Consider the following 22,079-nt stretch of genomic DNA (forward strand, 5'->3'; position numbering starts at 1 on the left):
TGAACTTTAAGAGTAGAGACCTTGTATGTTTTGTTCATTTTTTGTGCCTTTGGTCTCAAGCATGGTGCCTGGTATATATAATATTTCTTGATAGATAGAAAGAAAAGAAGAAGGAATAAATGAGCTGGTATATGTGAAAGCATTTTGTAAACTATAAAGTGCTATGCACATATTAGCGCGGTTTTGCATTACATTCCTTAATGTTGTGTTTGTCCATTTTTAGAAGGCCTTGATCCTGCTGATGTAATTCTTACATTTTGGCTATATTGTTACAGTATCCAGGGACAACATCTTATGTTACAGGATTATACCTTCCATGCTCTGTTCCAGCAATTTAATTAATTAGGCTTAACTAGACAGGCTTATTAATATGTAGTTACTACACATTTCTTTATTAAAAATTTATATTTCACATCTGGTGGCTCAATGATGTCCATTGCAATTTTTATTGTTTCACATTTACAGTGAAACTGAAACCCCATATACATAATACTAAAGATAGATTGGACTGTTGTATCTTCTTGGAGGCTATACTGAAAATATATATAGTACCCCTAAATTTTGTTAGTACATTAGGAGCTTAGCATTTCATACAAAATTATGTGTGTATTAATGCCTCTCTTCGGGTTTTTTAATGGCAAGGATACTGGATTCCGACTCGACTCACTACATACCATCCTGCAACAGGAAGTCCTGTTACAAGAGGATGTGGAGCTGATTGAGCTACTTGATCCCAGTATCCTGTCTGCAGGGCAACCTCAACAACAGGAAAATGGACACCTTCCAACGCTTTGCTCCCTGGCAACCCCTAATATTTGGTACTGTCCAGAAAACATCTATCCTTTGCTTTCATATACAGTATTAGCAGAGGAAATCCACTGTGCTCTCTATTGTAAATTATAAACATTCCATACATTTTAACATTGTAATTAATGATAACCCAGAGGTTTAAAAAAAGAGTACCTTTCTAAAATAAATACTTTTTAAGGTGAAGCTGGAAAAACATCCAATTATTACATATTTTTAATTGAATCTAATTAGTTCTGTGTTTAATAACCCAACAAGCAGGCATAACATGTGCCCCAAGAATCTCTCTTACCCATACACCTATACACATGTGTGCATGCAGTCCTAGCCACTAGCTCTTTTATGTTTCTTTAAAATTAATAGATTATATCATAAACACATTGTAGAGACATCAAAAATAGAATGGGACGTGGAGGTAAAGTCAACTCTTGCTTTGTTGACTGAGAAGCCATAGGAAATATAGACTGACAATTCAGTCCTAAAACTTTTCTTGAAGTATTTGGGTCTAATACAGAAGTCCCAGGCCATGAATACCAAAAAGGGACTTTATATACATATATATATATATATATATATATATATATATATATATATATATATGTATATACATGATATGTATATACATGTATATATATACATACATACATACATATACATATACACACACACACGCAGAACTGAACTATTAAAGTATGAGTTTATTAAGTGAACAAAATCATTGCTTGAACTATTCAAGTTATATAGGTGATTACATAACATTGGCCTGAGTGTTCTGGATGTATCTTTCTTATAATATTGACAAATGCTTCATATTGTAAGGGATAACAAAGTATGTCTTCCAAATTTGTAGGCACTCAGCATCATGATGGAGTAAAGCATCATCTTATCCTTTACAAATCTAAGAATGCAAGGAGCTGCTAGAAGGAACCAAGGGTTTTAAGAATTTTATAGCTTTAACTTCTAAGTTTGCTTTAGCCACAGGTGTGATTAAGCAACGCTGAGGCCTGTAAATACTTTTAGACTTCACTATTCATGCATGAAAGTATAGGATAAGATTTTGCTTTATGATGTTACCAATATCACCTGAAAGTAAAGGATTCCAAGGGAAATTAGAACAGGTAAATATTTATTAGGAAGCATTCTTACATGTGACTTTCTTTATAATTTGATTATAACTGTCTTTAAGTATTATTGATGTTTTTTTAGATATCCTAAGAGACATCTCCGTATATTCACCTCTTTCTTATTACATTTTTATCAAAGCCTTCATTGCTTAAAAGACGTATTTTAGTCTATGTATTTGTAATTTGCCTAGATTTAAAAAGTTTCATATATACTTTTACTTTAGTTAAAGCAGTGAAAAAGTACAAAGTATGTGCATATTATCAGCTGCAGTATGTGTATTCCAGATTTATGATGATGATTATTAGATAACTTGAAACAATTACTCAAGTACATATTATTTCTGATTGGAAAAATGCTTATATTTTCTTGAGATATTTATTTCTGTGCAAATAATTAGAGTCTGACTTTGGGAAAAGAACTGATACTATCTTAATATTAAAATGTACTTTAATGTTAAAAATTAGTAACAATTATTTTTACTTTTAAATTTGTAAAATTGGATTTTAGGGGCGCCTGGGTGGCTCAGTCGGTTAAGTGTCCGACTTCAGCTCAGGTCACGATCTCGCGGTCCGTGAGTTCGAGCCCGGCGTCGGGCTCTGGGTTGATGGCTCAGAGCCTGGAGCCTGCTTCCGATTCTGTGTCTCCCTCTCTCTCTGCCCCTCCCCTGTTCATGCTGTGTCTCTCTCTGTCTCAAAAATAAACGTTAAAAAAAAATTTTTTTTAAAAATTGGATTTTAAACTCTGTACTTGGTTTTTAGGTTAGAAGAGTCCATATCTTTTTTTTTTTTTTTTTTTTAGTGTTTATTTTTGAGACAGAGACAGCATGAGCAGGGGAGGGGCAGAGAGAGAGGGAGACAGAATCTGAAGCAGGCCCCAGGCTCTGAGCTGTCAGCACAGAGCCCGATGTGGGGCCTGAACTCATGAACCGCAAGATCATGACCTGAGCAAAGTCGGACACTTTAACCAACTGAGCCACCCAGGCGCCCCAGAAGAGTCCCTATCTTTAAACAAAAAGTCATTTCAGAGGACACCTGTTTCTTACATTCTTTACAAACTTATTAGCTTAGATTTTAATACCTAAGACACCGTTGTTTAGTTGCTAGATTTTTTAAAAACTATTTCACATTACTTATTTAAATGTTATTTTTTAAAGTCATAGTTTACAAAGAAGCTACTAGCATTTTGTCTATTTTAGTAAACCTGAATTATGGACTAAAGTAACACATCCTTCTCTAATCTGATGGGTTATCATGTTTCTTGGTTTCTGTGTTATAGGGATGTCTCAGTGCTGTTTGCCTTCATTAGTTTGCTCATTATGCTTCCCACTTGGTGGATTGTATCTTCCTGGTTGATATGGGGAGTGATCCTGTTTGTTTATCTGATTATAAGAGCTTTGAGATTCTGGAGGACAGCCAAACTACAAGTAACTCTAAAAAAATACATTGTCCGTTTAGAAGATACGGCAACAAATAGCCGAGCTTTTACTAATCTTGTGAGAAAAGCTTTACGTCTCATTCAAGAAACTGAAGTCATTTCCAGAGGATTTACACTGTGAGTTCATATTTCATTTTATTTTTTAAATAATTCTTTTCTACTACATAGTTAAATTAGAGTATTTATTACCTATTTTCATTTCTGTGTTGCATTTACAGAAAAAAAGTAAGTTTTTTCTTTAGCACTTATTAAAGTCTGTTAACTGTGAAGGAATGAATACATTATATGCTAGATTTAATATGTAGTATGATTCTGCTTATCTACTTTGAGAAACCAAAGAGCTTAGAGAATCATGATTATTTGTGTTATGTGATTTCTTATGAGTTAATATACAAAAAGAGCCTAATATTGAAGCTGGCATGCAAGATTACCCAACAAATGTTTGTTTCCTTTACTCTCTGCCAGACATTCTCTTTCCTCAGTTTAAATGATAGATGTATCTGACTTGAATTCATTTTGAAAAATGTTGCCATGCATTAATAATATTCTTTAGGTAAATGTTAGCAGATATTATGGCACTGATACTCTCAGTATATCAAACAAATATTCACATTCCCACAGGAAATTAAATACTCTCCACTGTAGTCCAGTCTTAATTAAATATTAAGGTATAGGATATATAGGATATTTATTCTGTTATTAAAAGGATAGTTAATGTTTATTGAGCACGAATTATGGTCCAAATACTCTGCTAGGTAATTCTGTATACAACTAAAAGCATACAATTACATATGGTAGAACAAACGTTCAGGTCCATTCCATCTGACTCTAGAGCTTGTTTCCAGTCTGCTAGGCTGCCTGCTGAACACTAACAAATGACAGTAGTACTGTAGTATGTTTAATCATTTATTTAACTTACATAACCTTTCCAGTCTGTAGGTGGGAGAAAGTAAGTATATGATGAAGAATGATTATTACTCTTAATTACTTATATCTGCAAAATCACGAAAAGGGAGAGCAGAAGAACCTTGGGTAGTAATCTCGTTCTTCACTCTGCTGTGCTCTAGAATAGCACTTAAACTGTCCTGACAGAAAAGCCGTATCTGGAAAATAACGAAACAGGAAAGCAAAATCTCTAGTAGTCACTCATTCTTTACTCTGTTGTGTTTTAGAACAGTGTTTAAACAATCCCAAAACAGGAGAGAGATTTTGTAACTTTTTTTTCTGCGTCTTTCAAAATGTAATAGTTCTCCGTGTCTGTTAATATTTGTCCTTGTATTATAAAGTCTATTTGTTGATAGAGCATAACAAATATTAAGTTGTTTGAGCATTAGATTTTAAAAGTTGAAAACAATGCTAAGTAATAGGTCCTTTTCATTCTTGATTTGTACAGTATTTCACTGAGCAGACTGGTTAAGCTAAATGGCTATGTGTCCAATTAATGCTTAGGCACATATAGAGGATTCTGTGCTTTTTGTCATTTTCCAACTTACATTAAAAATTATGTCTAGAATTGTCACGAAGAGCTAAAATGGGCCAGCTACACATGACTTACCTCCGGGTTATGATTCCTATCCATTGACATGCAGTCAGGCAAAAGAAATGTTGGAAAAAATTGTTTGACTTGTCTCCATCTAACTGGATAATGGACTGAGAAAAATTATGAGTAACAATAAATCTTGAATCATAACTTTTTTAGAAATATGTTCATCTTTAAAACTGATTTATTAGTAATATGGAGCGCACACAAGAGTTCCGTATATTGAAAACATGTGCTGTGTTGTTCTGCCTTAATTTGTCCTCTCTAGCGAAGAATCGAACCATTCTTTGCCTCATTCCCTTATTTTAAATTAAGCTTATCAGTCATTGTCCTCTGTTGTTTTTTTTTTTTTTTTTTAGATTTTTAATGTCTGAATACATTATGGTTTGGTTAACATTTTTAAAGTTTTGATTTAGATATCTTGTTTTGCAAATTTGTGGTTATATTGTAAGAAATTTATAAATTCCAATATTTTGTATTGCTATTGGGAGAGGTTACTGGTTAGGTGGAAAAACTATTATCCAATAGCTATGTAATATGAAATCATTCTATGTTTCATTTAACAAAGCATGATATATTATACATCATTGTTGCAAATAGGTACTCCCCATTTATCTTTTGGAAAGTACTATGAAATGTGCTTCCTCTTGAATAGTTTGGAGAGTAGCTATGCTACTGCCTAGTAACCCTTCCTTTGCCTTTCTACTTGCATTCCCCTGTTGGCCACTGGTCCTGTTATCTCTCTGCGTCCCCTACTTCATTTTGAGTAGGTAAGTGCCAGTGGCAGCAGGTGGGTAAGTCATTTTACCCTACTTTTATGAATGTACAGAATGTATTTCTATACAGTATTTCATTGTTCTGTACAAGTGACCAAAAATATGAGTGATGAACATATGTAAATGCATATTAAGAATGTAAAACTTTTCATACTTACTGTAGATACAGGTTTTAAAAACTAAATGTAAAGCAGTACCACTCTAGTATATTTTAGCAGGTAGAGTGTCTATATCAAAAAGTTGCAATGTCTTACCTAAGTATTCTACATTTCTACCATATTTTGACTAAAATATATTGTTTCCCGTATCAGAAGAAGCCTTTACTCTTTGAGATTTTGATTTTTCATTTGTCTTTTTTTGGAGGGGGGCTATACATGTATCAGGGAAATGGCTATTTATGAGACCTGAGCTGGGATATTTACAGTCTTTTTCTAATAAAAACCATGAAAAAGGTTTTTTTCTAAGTTGAATAGAATTGGGGATTTAGAAAACAAAAACTTTAGGACACCTGTACAGTTGTATCACATTTTACTTTTCAAGTTTGCTTGACAGGGTCAGTGCTGCTTGCCCATTTAATAAAGCTGGACAGCATCCCAGTCAGCATCTCCTCGGTCTTCGGAAAGCTGTCTACAGAACTGTAAGAGCCAACTTTCAAGCAGCAAGGCTCGCTACCCTATATATGCTGAAAAAATATCCTTTTCTGTCTTCATGTAAGAATAAATATGCTTCCAGAGTCCTGAATATATAGATAGTATAGCTGCATCCTGTAAAAGTTAAGTGGGAACTGAGATTGCCTATTTTGGAGCTAATTTCCATCATCACTTCTATTTTAAAGCTGGAAATGCAGTCTAGGGGGAATAACAATAACAGACAGGAAAAAAGGTTTTCTGTTCTCGTGTGGCTGTTTCAACTGAGGAAAAACTTGAAGGCCCTCCCTTCTTTATTCCAAAGAATAAAGTCAGAAGAACCTGGCTTTGCTAGGTCTGACATTTTTAAGAGTTACTGGACACACAAATTTGCGTCATGACATGGAAATAAACTGGTAACAGGAAATCCTTCCCCTTTGAAGAAACAGAGGCTCTCAAGTCAGATTGGCTAAGTTTAAATTTTGGCTCTATCAATTACTGCCTAGGTGACCTTAAGCAAGTTTCTTAACTTTCTGTACCTTGCGTTATTCATTTTAAAAATGGTAGTAACAACATACTCTTCCTGTGGTTTTGTTGACATCAAATAAGTTAGTGCATATAAAGTGCTTAGACAGTGCCTGGTGTATAATAAACACTCAGACTGCATGACAATAAGTCAGTCACTTACATTTGCTAAATCAGGAAATTAGTTCTGTTAATCAGTAAATAAAGGTGTGTAGGATCTTTATTTCAGTTAAGATTCATAGATAAGTTAAATTATGAGTAAATAGAGTACAAAAATACTTCTTTGTACCTTCAGTATTTGGGGTACTGTAGCATGGATAAATATGCTTAACGTTTACAGAGTGCTTTATTATGTCTTTGTATATACCTTTCCAGCTAGATCTTATCTCCATTTTATGAAAAAACTAAAATCTCCATTTTGTGTGATTTGCTTGGTGTTACACGACTAGTGAGAGGTGAAGTTGTGTCTTAACTATAGGACTTATGACTTAAAACCTTTTCTATATGTATATATGTATACATATATTCTATATGTACATATAGAATACATACATATATACATATTTATAGAATATGTATTTATATATATAATATATATTTATAGAATACATACATATATATACATAGAAATATACATATTTCTATATGTACATATATACATATATACTCTTTTAACTGTGTGACTTCTTTGGAAATTAAAAGCGTTTTATTTTTAGTCATGAACTTGTCCATTCAATTCCCATGCTGCCTGAATACCCATCTGCTATGTGCTAGACTTTTGAGTATACTCAATAGATTAACTGGAATTCATAATACACTAGAAGTGCCCAGGGTACCTTCCAACATAGTAGGACAATGTACTTGGCCTAAGGGGTCAGAGAGTGCTTTCAAGGAGTTGACCTTGAGTATAATAAAAGTCTGCATTCAAGTATAATGAAGCAAAGATAGGGGAAAAAAATAGGGGTATGGTCGTATGGCATGTGAACTTCAAATAGTTACTCATTCAGCAAGTATTGAGAATAAACTCGGTGCCAAGCAATATGCTAATCACTAGATACATGATGGTTCACGTAATAGACACGGTCCCTGCCTCAGAATACTTCTAGCTTAGTGAGGGGTGAAGGAGCAGAAAGGGATAACCTAACAGAGATTGCAAATTTATGAGTTTCCTGTGCCAGTTACTTTTTCTAGGTAATAGAAACCTAGCAGTGGACAAGACAAACAAGATCATTGTACTCATGACTCTTACCTTCTTGTGGATGAGGTAATGAATAAAAAAGTGAGATTTTCACATATCTGTTGTATAAAAACCCAGCAGAATAGGATAGAGTGATTGGTGAGTTACTGCTTTTGATTGGATGATAGGGGAAGGCCTTCCCGAAGAGTTGACATTTAAAATGAGATTTATGGGGCGCCTGGGTGGCTCCGTCGGTTAAGTGTCCGACTCTTAATTTCAGCTCAGGTCATGATCTCACAGTTTCATGGGTTCGAGCCCCACATCAGGCTCTGCGCTGACCATGCAGAGCCTACTTGGGATTCTCTGTCTCCCTCTCTCTCTGCCCCTCCCCCACCCACTCTGTCTCTGTCTCTCAAAATAATTAAACACAAAAAAATTAAAATAAATAAATAAAATAAAACGAGATTGTAATGAGGAGAAAGATCATGTTCCAGTTTGACGGACCAGTGAGTATAAAGATCTTGTGACAGGAGTTATTTTAGCGGGACTGGAGGACAGCAAAAAGGCCATCATGTCTGGAGCACAGTAAATTGGGAGTTGGGGCATTAGGTGACATTCAGAGGTAGGCAGGAACCAGAACATATTTACCACACAAGAAACCTTAAGGAATCAAAAGAAAAAAGAATCCACCAACTATTTCTTTGAAAAGACCAAACAGTATAAACCCTCACATGTCTGGTCAAAGTAAAAAGAGTACAAATATACAAAATTAGTAACAGAGCTATAACCATAGATATGGAAGAAATTAAAATAATTATAAGGAGCTAGTATATACAACTTTGTGGCAGCGACTTTTAAAAAAGAAAACACCTGGGAGCGCCTGGGTGGCTCAGTGGGTTAAGTTTGACTTTAGCTCAGGTCATGATCTTATGGTTCATGAGTTTGAGCCCCACATTGTGCTCTCTGCTGTCAGCACAGAGCCCACTTCAGATACTCTGTCCCCCTCGCTCTCTGCCCCTCCCCCATGCATTCTCTCTCTCCCTGTCTCTCTCTTTCTCTCTCTCAAATAAACTTACAAAAAAAGGAAGAAAGAAAACACCTGATTTTATGTAAACAATGGAAAATTTGCAGGTATAGAAAAGTGATAAAGTTCTTGATGCACTACTATGGAATGATATCCAAATTGTTGAAAAAAAGAATGAAGTGCACAGCATTGTTCATGCTACCCTTCGATTGCGTGTAAAAGTGTGTGTGTATACACACGTACACACACATATATGAGACTATTTGTATATATGGGAGATTATAAATACATATGAGGGAATATGTGTATGTATATATATCCACATACATATTTATATTTGGATTTGCTTTTATGCATGCATAAAGTATCTTGAAAGGTGCACAAGAAGGGGCACCTAGGTATCTCAGCTGGTTAAGTGTCCAACTCTTGGTTTCGGCTCAGATCATGATCTTGTGGTTTGTGAGGTCAAGCCCTGCATCCAGTTCCACGCTGACAGTACAGAGCCCGCTTGGGATTCTCTTGTCTCCCCTCTCTCTTTCTGCTCCTCCCCTGCTCATGCTCTCTTTCGCTCTCTTTCTCTTTCTCTCTCTCTCTCAAAATAAATAAACTTAAAAAAAAAGAGAGACGCACAGGTTATCTTGAGAGATACTAATCACAGTTATTGTCTGTGCCTTTAGCTAGGGGAATGAGGTAGCTAAGGGACAGGGGTAGGAAGCAGTTTTTACAGTACCCCTTAATACCTTATGAATTTTTTTATACCTTATGAATTTTCAATCCTGTGAATATATTACATGTTTAAAAATTAAATGAATAAAGGAAATTTTAACTACCAGGTTCAGATGGTTTTGTAGTTTTTTTAAAAAACTATTTCAGACCATAGAAAAGGTTAGAAAGCCTCCACTACATCATTTTATTTGTGAAGATTCTGTAATTGCAATACCAAAACATGTATTATAAAGAATAAAAAACTAGACCAATCTCACAGATGGAGATACAAAATATTTAAGTGAAATATTTATATATTTGCAATAGCACTATATTAAGATATTATATGATCAAATAGGAGTATGCTGGAAATATAAAAATAGTTCAGTATTAGGAATTGTATGGATATATTCTTTTTTTTTAATTTTTTTTTTTAATGTTTGTTTATTTTTGAGACAGAGAGAGACAGAGCATGAACAGGGGAGGGGCAGAGAGAGAGGGAGACACAGAATCTGAAATGGGCTCCAGGCTCTGAGCTGTCAGCACAGAGCCCGACGCAGGGCTCGAATTCACAGACCGTGAGATCATGACCTGAGCCGAAGTCGGACGCTTAACCGACTGAGCCACCCAGGCACCCCAAGGAATTGTATGGATATATTCTTTATAAAAACTGTTGGAAGGCGGAAAAAATCACATATTAAGCTGATAGATACCCATGAGGAAGAGAAAGAGGAAACAGGCCAGTAGTCTGAGTGGGACAACCTAGATAGAACAGGCTTAGTGCTAATGGTGTTTTGCAGCCTGAGCACTGGTAAGAAGAGAAAAGTAGGTACTGTAGTGTAGAAAGGGCCTGAGCCACGATACAGCGAAGTACACAATATAGTTTCAAAAGGTACTTGTCAAAAATAACTAAGTTAGCACGTTAGCACTTGTAAAGAGTTGAACTTTTAACTGTTTAGAGATGAAGGTATTTTATTCACATGTATACTAGTAGTAAGATACCTGAGGTTTGTTAATATAGTAGATTTTAAGATTGGTTTCTTTTTTTTTTAATGGATATTAATCACCTCCAGTCAAAGTTCAGAATAAAGATGAGTAAAGGTAATTTGGGATGATATGACTGTACCCTTTATACTTTTAATGAAAAGGCCTTAACTTAATTTAACCTACCCCCTGAACTCTGAGAGTGACAATGTAACCAACTACATCTGTGTGGTGCCTTTTAAGGAGCTGGGCCTGGGCCTTAGTGAAGAGCAGATTTCAGAAGAGGAAGCACATGACCTTACAGATGGCTTCAGCCTTCCTGCTTTGAAGGTACTCTGCCTGTGGAAAGGGCTGAAGAAAAGACAGTTGCACTCGGATTGTGCCTGTGCTATCTGAATGTAAATGGGACACCTGTTCCCTTTTATTGTTTGCTGAACCGTCATCATAATAGCCTTCCTGATGTATGTGATGCTGTCTTTAAAAGTTGAGAGCATCATAAAGATTGGATGAGGAGATCCTTATATTCTGATATCAAAATACTTAAAATTCTTACCATAAGCATATCTTGCCTTAAATCAGAATTTATAGTTAAGTGAATTTACATTAATAGAAAACCAGCATGAGTGACTTCGTGACTATTTGTTTTAACAAACATGGGTAAACAGCGTATAAGATCTGTATCTTCCCTTGGGAAATCTACATAAAAGGATATATTTGACTATATAAGAATTAAGCTTCTAAATGAAAAAAATTGCAATGATTTTTAACAAAGGTAGATAGAATTCTTTCTATATAAAGAGCACTAAGTTATGTTAAATCTAGACAAGATAGGTGGTGCATGAACTGGTTTCACAAAGGAAGAACTAGAAGTGGCCAATTCAGTTTCAGAGCGTCTGGATGGCTCAGTCAGTTGAGCGTCTGACTCTTGACTTTGGCTCAGGTTGTGACTGCAGGGTTGCGGGATTTGAGCCCTGTGTCAGGCTCTGCCCTGAGCGTGGAGCCTGCTTAAGATTCTCTCTCTTCTCCCTCTGCCCCTCTCCGCCACTCATATATGCTCTTTCTCGCTCGCTCGCTCGCTCTCTAAAAAAAAAAAAAAAAAAAATAGCCAATTCAATCTCGTTAGTAATAAATAGACATTTTGCCAAGGATATTGAAAGTTGATAACATTCATTATCTGTGAATATCAGTAGTCACACACTATTAATAAAAGTGTAGATTGGCTCACTTTAGCAGTTAATAAATACCAATCTTCAGAAAGATAATGTATTCTTCAGTAATCTTAAGCTTAAAGATAAGTAATCAGAATATACTCGAAGTATGTTCATGATATTACTACAACAGCAAATATTGGAAACAAATTAAAAGATAAGTAATATGAGATTGGTATATTCTTTGGGATTAGTAGTCGAAAAATTATACGATGGAAGAAACAAAATAAAGCAAGTTAGAAAAACAGTGTGTGTGGTAAGATTCCAGTAGTAATTTTATTTTTATTTTTGGCTTTTTGAGAGAGGGAGAAAGAGGGCACAAGTGAGCAAGGGGCAGAGAAAAGCGGCAGAGAAAGAGAATCCCACAAGGGGCAGGGAGGGAGAAAGAGAAGTGAGGCTCACCTGAAGCGGGGCTTGAACTCACCCAGTGCAGACTTCAAACTCAGAAACTGAGATTAATACCTGAGCTGAAGTCAGACGCTTAACTGGCTGAGGTACCCATGCACTCCTATGTTATTTCTTAGCTATTTTCTAAGCCAAAATAATGGTATAATTTTGAATCCTAAACTCTGGATGTATCACTGACTCATTTCTTTGGACTTCTATAGGTCCATTATTCCTACTGTCTTCTTTCCTACTTTGTGTCAAATTTGTAAATAATTCATCAAGGAATATTCATTTACAATAGATGTATCTCATTATCAACACTTCTTTTCTGGGATAGAACTGTTCTAAAATATATACTGGTATTACATGCTATATTGGTATTAGAAGTTCCCACATGCCAGCCAGTCTTGAGGGTTAGTTCAAGCTCAGCCGTATTCATTACTTAGGGTAAAGTGAGAAATTTAACCAGAAGTTAAGATAAACAAATTAGTGGTTTGTTTTGAATTTTGATCAGTTTTTTTTATTGATGTAGTCCCGTTTTCTTTCTAGGTTTTGTTTCAACTCTGGGTGGCACAGAGCTCAGAGTTCTTCAGACGGTTAGCCCTATTACTTTCTACAGCTAATTCACCTCCTGGGCCCTTCCTTACTCCAGCACTTTTGCCTCATTGTATTTTATCTGATGTGACTCAAGGTCTACCTCATGCTCATTCTGCCTGTTTGGAAGAGCTTAAACGCAGCTATGAGTTTTATCGGTACTTTGAAACTCAGCACCAGTCAGTACCACAGCGTTTATCCAAGACTCAGCAGAAGTCAAGAGAACTGAATAACGTTCACACAGCAGTACGCAGCTTTCAGCTCCATCTGAAGGCATTGCTGAATGAGTAAGTTTAGAAGCCAAATAAGAAAATGTCCCCATGTTCAGCAAGCTTCATTCTCCTGCCATTGTGATGATTGGCTTGTGTCCTAACTGGAAAGTAGCAGCAAAATTAAGACATGCAGCATGAAGGACAGTTTATAGCTATGAATGTAGCAGAGAAAGAATGATTTGGGGAGTCATTTGTAGTTTTCACTTTGTCTGATTTCAGCCCAGAACCTAGAAACATAGGACAAAAGCAGGTGTTCATTCTGAGAGCTGAAATGGAGATGTTTATGAATACTGAGCTTGTTTTAACTCTTTTTAAGTGGGGCTCTTAAACTGGAGCCTGCGGTCTAAGAAAAGTATCTGCCAGCACTGGAACAGTAAGTTTTAAGAGGTATTGTTATATATAGTTGAAGAATAACATATTGCAATTTTAAAAATAAAGCATATTTGGACATTTTCTACATCAGAGGACCAACTTTTTTGGCCCCAGTTGAATAGTGAAGTGCAGGGTCCATAGTTTATATTTGTTTATCTTCTACTTTGCCTGGTATTATTGGTACTCTGCCTTGGTCAAATGTAGGATCCAGTCACTCCAGTGAAATTTTTCTGTAACGGATACTTGTAGTATAGGGCTGGATCAGATGGATGGTTGGGTTCATGTTGTGTTGGTAATCAGGAAGGTCATAGGAACTTAATGAGTTGATGAGATTGTAGTTGATGTACTCGACCCTGGATACCAGGCAAGAAGTAGAAGGGGAGGGCAGGAGTCCATTTTGTAAGATCAAAATAGAACAAAACAAGTCAAAAGCATTTGAAGTCTCAGTAAAATCAAAGGGCTAGTTCACTGGAGTGAGGAAGGATATGATGAATAAAAATAGGAAATTAAGGTGAGAGAAACATTTTGAGAAGGTAAGTTTTTACCCGTCTATTTACTGTCTGAGCTGGTCTCTAGCTGCTATTCTAAGAAAGCAGATGAATGAATGCTAACCTGACTCAGTCTTATCTCCCACAGGGAGTATGGGAGACAAGGCAATCTCTACTTGAGTGGGCAACAAAGGTCGGGCCTTTGTCAGGAAAAAATTTCAGTGGAAAGGTTGTATTGGGCAAAGGTAGAGTCTCTAAAGAATTAATTTTTGGCAGTAGAATCAGAACTACACAAGACATAATGGAATGCATTAGAGTGAGGGAGGATGGCTCAGGGAAGAAAGGCCGCACTGGATGGACATGAACAAGAGGGGTTTTGTGCCTCGGGCAGAGATTGTGGATTATGCATGGGAAGGATGTCTCCAGCTTAAAAATGAAATATTCTATATATGCTACTATACGTCACCTTTCAAACAGTATACCGGTCACAAACCATCATCTGTGATTTGCTCTATAGCACAGCTACACAAAATTTTTAGAAGTGTTGTCTGAACACTTCCAAAAACATTTGTTTTGTGTTTCACTCCTCCTCATTACTTGTCCCCATTGCTCTTCCCAGTTGCTGATACTAGGGCATTAACCCTTTAACTGTTCTCCCTGCCTCCAGAGAGCTCCCTGCCAGATTAATGTTTCTGAGGCATATATTTGCTTTCTCCCTTAATCAAACATCTTCACTGGTTACAGAGTACAAGCAGCATAGACAGAAGTCTGTGTAAAACATTCTGTTGAAAGAATTTGCTATAACTCTATTATAGTCTGCTTTTCAGTCCTTCTCATTCTTTTCCTTCAGTCCAAACAAACTGCATAAATGCCTTTTCCCATATACCACTTAGAATGAACTTTCTCATCTTTTGTACATATTCACATTTTATCCATCCTTCAATGCTTCCTCAAAAGTACCTTTTCCTTATGGGCTTTCCTATGGGCTTAGCTTCAGCCCATATTTACAGCTAACAGCTGTATAACTCTGGGCAAGTTTCTTTAACTCTCTGGACCTAATTCCTCATCTGTAAAATGGAAATAAAATGTTAGTTATAACTTTTTATGATATTGTATTATATTTCTCTATAATGCATAATTTCCCTGATTTAGCTATTTTTCCTATTAAGTATGAAATGAGCTTAATTTATCATTTCAGCTCATAAAATGCCTCATATATGTAAAAGAAATATTGTTGAATAAATAGGTGATACTCTTTATAAGCTTTTTACAACATTATGATAAAATACACGTAACATGAAATGTATTATTTAATCATTTTTAAGTGTACAATTTAGTGGCCTAAAAAAGTAAACATACATTGTTATGCAACCATCACCACTTTCCATCTCCAGAACTTCATCTTTTAAGCTTATTTCTTAAATAAGTCCTGTGAGTTATAAATTTTCCACTTAATATTTTAGAAATCAGTTTCTGTTTTTCTTTATTACTCAGGGTAATAATTCTTGAAGATGAACTTGAAAAGCTTGTTTGTACTAAAGAAACACAAGAACTAGTATCAGAATCTTATCAAATCCTAGAACAGAAGTTGAAGTTGATTCAGCCCCATGTTCAGGCGAGCAACAATTGCTGGGAAGAGGCCATTTCTCAAGTGGACCGACTGCTCCGAAGAAACACAGATAGGAAAGGTACCAATGAGTGCTTCCTTTCATACACACTTGTCAGACATGCTTACTCCACTCCAGTAGGGTTTTATTAGGTAGATTTCTCATCTCCACGATGAAAGCGACATGACAAAACTTAATTTACTAAAAGAAAGTTGAACTTATACATACAAACTGACACTGAATATATAGTCTGGCTCTTTGTAAACAATAAATGAATATGTTTCGAAAGTTCTCTGAATCGTAAACCTCCTTTTCAAAAACTTCAGTGAGGGGCACCTCGGTGGCTCAGTTGGTTAAGTGTCTGACTTTGGCTCAGGTCATGATCTTGCGGTCCGTGAGTTTGAGCCCCACGTTGGCTCAGTGCTGACGAGCCTGCTTCAGATTCTGTGTCTCTCTCTCTCTCTGTGCCTTCTCCACTTGTGCTCTCTCTCTCTCTCTCAAACATAAATAAACATTAAAAATAATAATAATGAACTTAAATGAAGGGATAGATTTTAATAGGTAGTATTCCATAATTAGAACTTTTAGAAACTCTTTTCCCATTAGTGTAATAATGAGTTTGATAGTTAGGGGCCAGAAGTTGAATCTTGCTTTTAAGATAAAACACTTCAGCCATTCATAAATGATAAATAAATGCTATAATAGGTGGCACTGCATACTTGTTATTAAGGGTCTAAAATGTATTAAATGCCATTATTTAATGGTAACATTGGAATGCTTTGTATTGCTAGGCAAATGGGCAATCTTGAAATTTTATGCGAAACTGCTTTAATTTGACCCATTTTTACTAATCACTAATTCATTGTAAATATTTGGTATATTAATTTCTGAACTTGTGCTACCAAACAATACCATGTTTATCCCTTGGACCTTTATGATAAAGTTAATCAGATTTACGTATAGAAATTGTATTGCTGGCAAAGATGATTAATGCTTTATCATCCTGTTAGTCATTTTTTTGTTTCCAGCTAGATCTGTAATACTTTAATGTCTTTAAGAAGCTGAATAAGTCTTTACATAGGGAAAGTATTAACTTTATTCAAAGGAAGTGTTAACATGCTAATTACTGATGCATCACCACTAGATTTCCTTTATATCTAAAATGTAATTGGCAAGTAATTTTTTTCTTCAAAGGGTAAATTTGCCAAGGATATTTAATATGTGCAAATATTTATGCATGTTAAACTTTCTGATGTGACTTAAGTCTAGAGCTTTTGAGTACATTTTCTTCAAATGGAAACATTCAGAACACCACTGGGTATTAAAAGATACATCCCATTCATCCCTCCCCTTAGCATACTCTGAGATGCTGAATCTTAGTCACTTAAACATAATTGTCAAAACTGTCTCCAAATCATCGGGCAGGTGATAAGCCATTATGTTCTCCATATGTGGCTTTTGCTTATAGGTGATAGTGATAAGAATTAAGATACAAGTCATTTTCAAACTTTTCTCCGTAAAACGCTTATAGTGGCCATGGCTATACAACTTTGAATAAAATATTTATATGATTTTTTTTTAAGAAGCAGGTGCTTTATTTAGCTGTTAGCTGGTTTTTTTTTAATGTTCATTTGTTTATTTTGAAAGAGAGTGCTCACGCATGCATGCTCATGCAAGCGAGGGAAGGACAGAGAGAAAGAGAGAGAGAATCCCAAGGAGGCCCCTGCAGAGCCCACCACAGGGCTCAAACTCACAAACCATGAGATCATGACCTGAGCCAAAATCAAGAGTTGGATGCTCAACCACCTGAGCCACCCAGGTGCCCTAGCTGTTAGCTCTTTTTTAAGTTATTTTAAAACTACAGAAGTATCACCATAGCTCACGGTACCCTTCATCCATATTCCTCAGTTGTTGACATTCTGCCATATTGGCCTTACCTCCTTATGTATCCATGTATAAATTCTTTTGGTAGTATTTTTTTTTAATGTTTGTTTATTTCTGAGAGAGAGTGAGCATGAGCAGGGAGGGGCAGAGAGAGATGGAGACCCAGAATCTGAAGCAGGCTTCAGGCTCTGAGCTGTCAGCACAGAGCCTGACATGGGGGCTCGAACTCACAAACTGCGAGATCATGACCTGAGCTGAAGTTGGACGCTCGACCGACTGAGCCACCCAGGTGCTCCTCTTTTGGTAGTATTATTCTGAACCATTTGAGAGTAAGATGCAGACATGAGACCACATTACCCCTAAATCTTCTGTTTGCATTTTTGAAAAATGGACATTCTCCTACATACCCACAATATACCACCAAAATGAAGACATGAGCACTGATATAAATTGCTTTCTAATCCAAAGATCCCATTCTAATTTCACTGATTGATACAATAGTAATTTTATATGTCCAGATTACACATGGCATTTAGCTTTTATGCTCTTCATTCACTTTAGCTTTTCTTGTCTTTCATGATAAGTATTTTATTTAAAAAAATATCCTGAGGTTATATAAATATCCTTTCTTCACCAAGTATTTACTCGCTATTAAGCGTATACAATCTATATGATGCACTAGTATTCCAGATATTTACTCACGAGATATAAAAATTTAATGTTCACATGAAAATCTATAAACAAATGTTTATAATGGCTTTATTCATAATCACTAAAAACTAGAAACAGACCAGGTATCCTTCAGCTGGTGAATAGATAAACTGTTCTATCCATCCACACAATGGAATAGTGCTCAGCAATAAAAGAAGAAATGAACTACTGATACATCATTAAGACGGAGGATCACTAATGTGTTGTGTTAATCACTACATAGTCTATGATCCCATTTAAATGACATTCTTAAAACAGTAAAATGTCATGGGAACAGCAAACATACCAATGGTTATTGGGAGTTGGATATGGAGAGATGAATAACATAAGAAATGTTTTGAGGTGAAGGAACTGTTCTCTATCTTAGTTGTGGTGGTAGTGGTTATATGACTCTAATTTGTCTAAACTCATAAAATTATATACCAACAAGAGTGAATTTTATTGAGTAAAATAAAATAGCTTAGACTTTTTCACCCACTAGTTTTAGCATCCATTTGTGGATCTTGCTTGAATTAGCTATTATTGTGATGGTTGCCAGGTGGTAATTTTCTAATTCCATTTTTCCTTTTATACTTACTAGTTGGCATTCTATTGTGAGCCAAAGCATCCCCCTTTTCTGCTTATTTATATCAATATGGATGTATGGATTCTTATTTTATTCTGTGGATCATAATTTGTTATTTTGTTGCTCAAATTGTACAAAGTTTGACCAGAGGGAGCCCATATAAGGTTTGTGTCATTTTTTGATCATTTTTTGATCACGTCTTTATACTTTACTTGCCCCTAGCCCTAAGGGGTGCCCCTTGTGGGTGCTAAGTATGCTCATAGCCACTGGGATGTTCTTGTTTTTACCAATTTTCAGTGTAGAGGACAGTGAAATATATCTGTGTATATACTTATACATACATATTTCTACATCTGTCCATATATGTTATAAACCATGGGTTCACATCGATACCTCCAAATCAGTTCCATGGTTCTTCCTATACTTCTCCCTCTGTATATTTGTACCACCATGAGAAACTTGGCTCTCATTATCTTCGGTATTAACTTATTTATTCAATGCCTTGTATGTAAGCAATCACCTGATAATATGGACTGTCTCCTAAGCCACATTGCTGCTGACTCACACCTAGTGAGAGTCCTTCCCATCCTGTCTCATTCCAGTCCAGCTTGCTTTGTCCACACTAGCCCTTGACAGCCAGGAGTCTCCCCTAACTCTGGTCCCAACCAGTTATCTGTCATTACTTTTAAAAGGTAGAAATCTAGATGTCTAAAGCCTAATTCTTTTTTAAGTTTATTTATTTTGAGAGAGAGAGAGAGAGACTGAGTGAGCGAGCATGAGCAGGGCCAGAGAGAGAGAGGGAGAGAGAATCCCAAGCAGGCCCTGCACTGTCAGCGCAGAGCCGAAGTCTCACGAACTGTGAGGTAATACCTAAGCCAAAACCAAGAGTCGGACACTCAATTGGCTGAACCACCTACGCACCCCTAACGCCTACTTCTTTTTTTTTAATGTTTATTTATTTATTTTGAGAGAGAGTGAGTGAGCAGGGGAGGGGCAGAGAGAGAGAGAGGGAGACAATCCCAAGCAGGCTCCACACTGTCAGCGTAGAGCCCAACACAGGGCTCTAACTCACAAACAGAGAGATCATGACCTGAGCCAAAACCAAGAGTCAGATGCTTAACCAACTGAGCCACCCAGGTGCCCAAGCCTACTTCTTTTTAAGTAGAGAGATAATGTTGGAAGGTAGAGAGCTGGATATGAGAATATGAGAACCCTCTGGTTAGATACCAAATACCAATGTTAAGTAATGAAAGTTAACACCTGGGTGATCTTTTCAAGCTATGACTTGTGAAACCCATTTCCAATTCTAACTTCTGAGAATAAAAATAATATAAGGGAAATGTAAGATTGAAGTTTATTTTTTGTGGGGAAGAGTGATGGTCTGTCTTTGAGACTTCCCATGCCATGAACGAAAGTTGATTTGTTTAGCGAGTATTTAGAGAGGAAGTACCTGTTGTGAACCAGATACTATGGTGAGGTGAAGAAGGGAGAGGAAAACAAGTTTCTCCTCTGAGAGTTTAACTTACATTGTAAATCTACCGCTATTACCATTGTTAACTTTAACATCCTTAATTTTTTTATAAATTGAAAGTTATAATCAGAACATCAGACTATGAAATTGGCAAAATATTAGTACTAAAAATGTTTTTTTTAATTCGATGTTCACTCATTTCTGTGTGGCCTATTGCTTTTTAAGGCAAGCCTGAAATGGTGTGTGAAAACCCACGTTGTACTGTGGTACCTTTGACGCAGCCAACTCTACACATCGCGGACAAAGATCCAATCCCGGAGGAGCAGGTAATGGTGAAAATTGCTGTTTTCTTCCCCCTAAAGAAGAGTTTCCCATACAGAGTTTACCTATCTATCTCTGTAAGTGGTGTGGATCATTACTGACTAAGTTGTTAAATTTATGTTTGTGATGAGCTTCAAAATTACCACAGAATATATTGAACTGATAACAAATCATTAGTTCTTAGTACCTTGAGTTTGAATCCACTGAATCTACCAGCAAATTTTTATAAAGATTTTTTTCTTTAATATTTTATTTATTTTTGAGAAAGAGGGGCGGGGGAGAGAGAGAGAGAGAGAATGAATGAATGAATGAATGAGTGGAGGAGGGGCAGAGAGAGAAAAGGGGACAGAGGATCCCACACAGGCCCTGTGCTGACAGCACCAAACCTGATGCGGGGCTTGAGCTCACAAATGGTGAGATCAGGACCTGAGCCAAAGTCAGACTTTCAGCAAACTGAGCCACCCGGGTGCCCCTACCAGCAAGTTTTCATGTTCTTGTATCTTACTGTCTATTTCTTAGACACTTAAAAGTGATTAAATACCTTAAAAATTAATGCATTGGCAAAGGTGCCTTCTACAATACTGGAAATGTGAGTGGTGGTTACCAGACTGTATACATATGTAAAAATCCTGTACACTTAAGATTTGTGTATTTGGCAGCATGTATGTTATACCTCGCTTAAAAAAAAACAATTTTTCAATGATTTCTTTCGATACTGACAAAGATTTCTTTTGTTTATCCTAAGGAAAACTTTTTTTCCTTCAGTCATATTGTCTACTCAGCATTCTTAATTGCAAAGGGAGACCAATCTGTTTAACAAACAAGAAATTTGTTTAAAAAACCAGGAGGTGACTGACAAAATATCTCTGAGGGCCTCATAGTTACGTTTGAACTAGGATGGGGTAAACAGCCCAATTTACTCAAAAGAACTGTTCCAGTTCCAGCAACATCATTGCCCAGTCATTGGTTGTAGACATTGTCACTCGCTCCATCATTGCTGAATAATAAAAACTACCTTCAGAACCTCTACCTCTGGAAACTTGATCTGCCACCATTCTTGCCAGAGTGGATTCCTTAAAACGCCTGCTTCCCTTGTGACAAACTTCTGGGTCCGATCTGATCTATATACATATGATTAGAGGATCCCGAGTCATTTGCCTGAATCATAACTGCAAGGGAGGCTGGGTAAGCAAGGGGCCTAGTCTGTGTCTTAGTGATAAGAAGAACCACAAGATGAGGTATTCCCCAATTCTAGGAATAGTGTTCAAACCTCCTGGGAAGTCAGAAAGAACCACAAACACGGCCACAAGAAGGCTAATATACCTGACCACTTCCCCAAACCACCAGCCCTTCTAATTTTGATTTGTTTTGGCAGAGCAAATAACTATAATATTAACTAGATCCACAGGATGGTATCAGAGCAGAAAAATAATGATTGAAGTTATTAAACTTTCTTATCCACGGTCCTTTCATTAT

The 22,079-nt window shown here is 36.3% G+C and overlaps 2 protein-coding genes across 12 annotated transcripts in view; one reads left to right on the plus strand and one right to left on the minus strand.

Moving 5' to 3' along the window:
- Positions 1-22,079, plus strand: part of VEZT (vezatin, adherens junctions transmembrane protein) — a 79,272-nt gene that overhangs the window by 36,571 nt on the left and 20,622 nt on the right. For 6 of the 9 annotated variants that reach the window (XM_042947404.1, XM_042947407.1, XM_042947398.1 and 3 more), the window contains 7 exons: positions 643-818; positions 3,208-3,483; positions 6,223-6,372; positions 10,906-11,053; positions 12,868-13,199; positions 15,539-15,732; positions 20,508-20,608. In XM_042947404.1, the coding sequence (XP_042803338.1) occupies positions 643-818; positions 3,208-3,483; positions 6,223-6,372; positions 10,906-11,053; positions 12,868-13,199; positions 15,539-15,732; positions 20,508-20,608 (1,377 nt within the window). The remainder of the gene's footprint in view (positions 1-642; positions 819-3,207; positions 3,484-6,222; positions 6,373-10,905; positions 11,054-12,867; positions 13,200-15,538; positions 15,733-20,507; positions 20,609-22,079) is intronic. The other 3 variants (XM_042947399.1, XM_042947403.1, XM_042947406.1) reach the window with 1 other exon arrangement.
- The window catches only part of LOC122224943 (uncharacterized protein C3orf20 homolog), a 191,042-nt gene that overhangs the window by 26,666 nt on the left and 142,297 nt on the right, over positions 1-22,079 (minus strand). The gene's annotated exons all lie outside the window — the stretch shown is intronic.

Source organism: Panthera leo, chromosome B4, assembly GCF_018350215.1.
Source record: "Panthera leo isolate Ple1 chromosome B4, P.leo_Ple1_pat1.1, whole genome shotgun sequence".
Lineage (NCBI taxonomy): Eukaryota > Metazoa > Chordata > Mammalia > Carnivora > Felidae > Panthera > Panthera leo.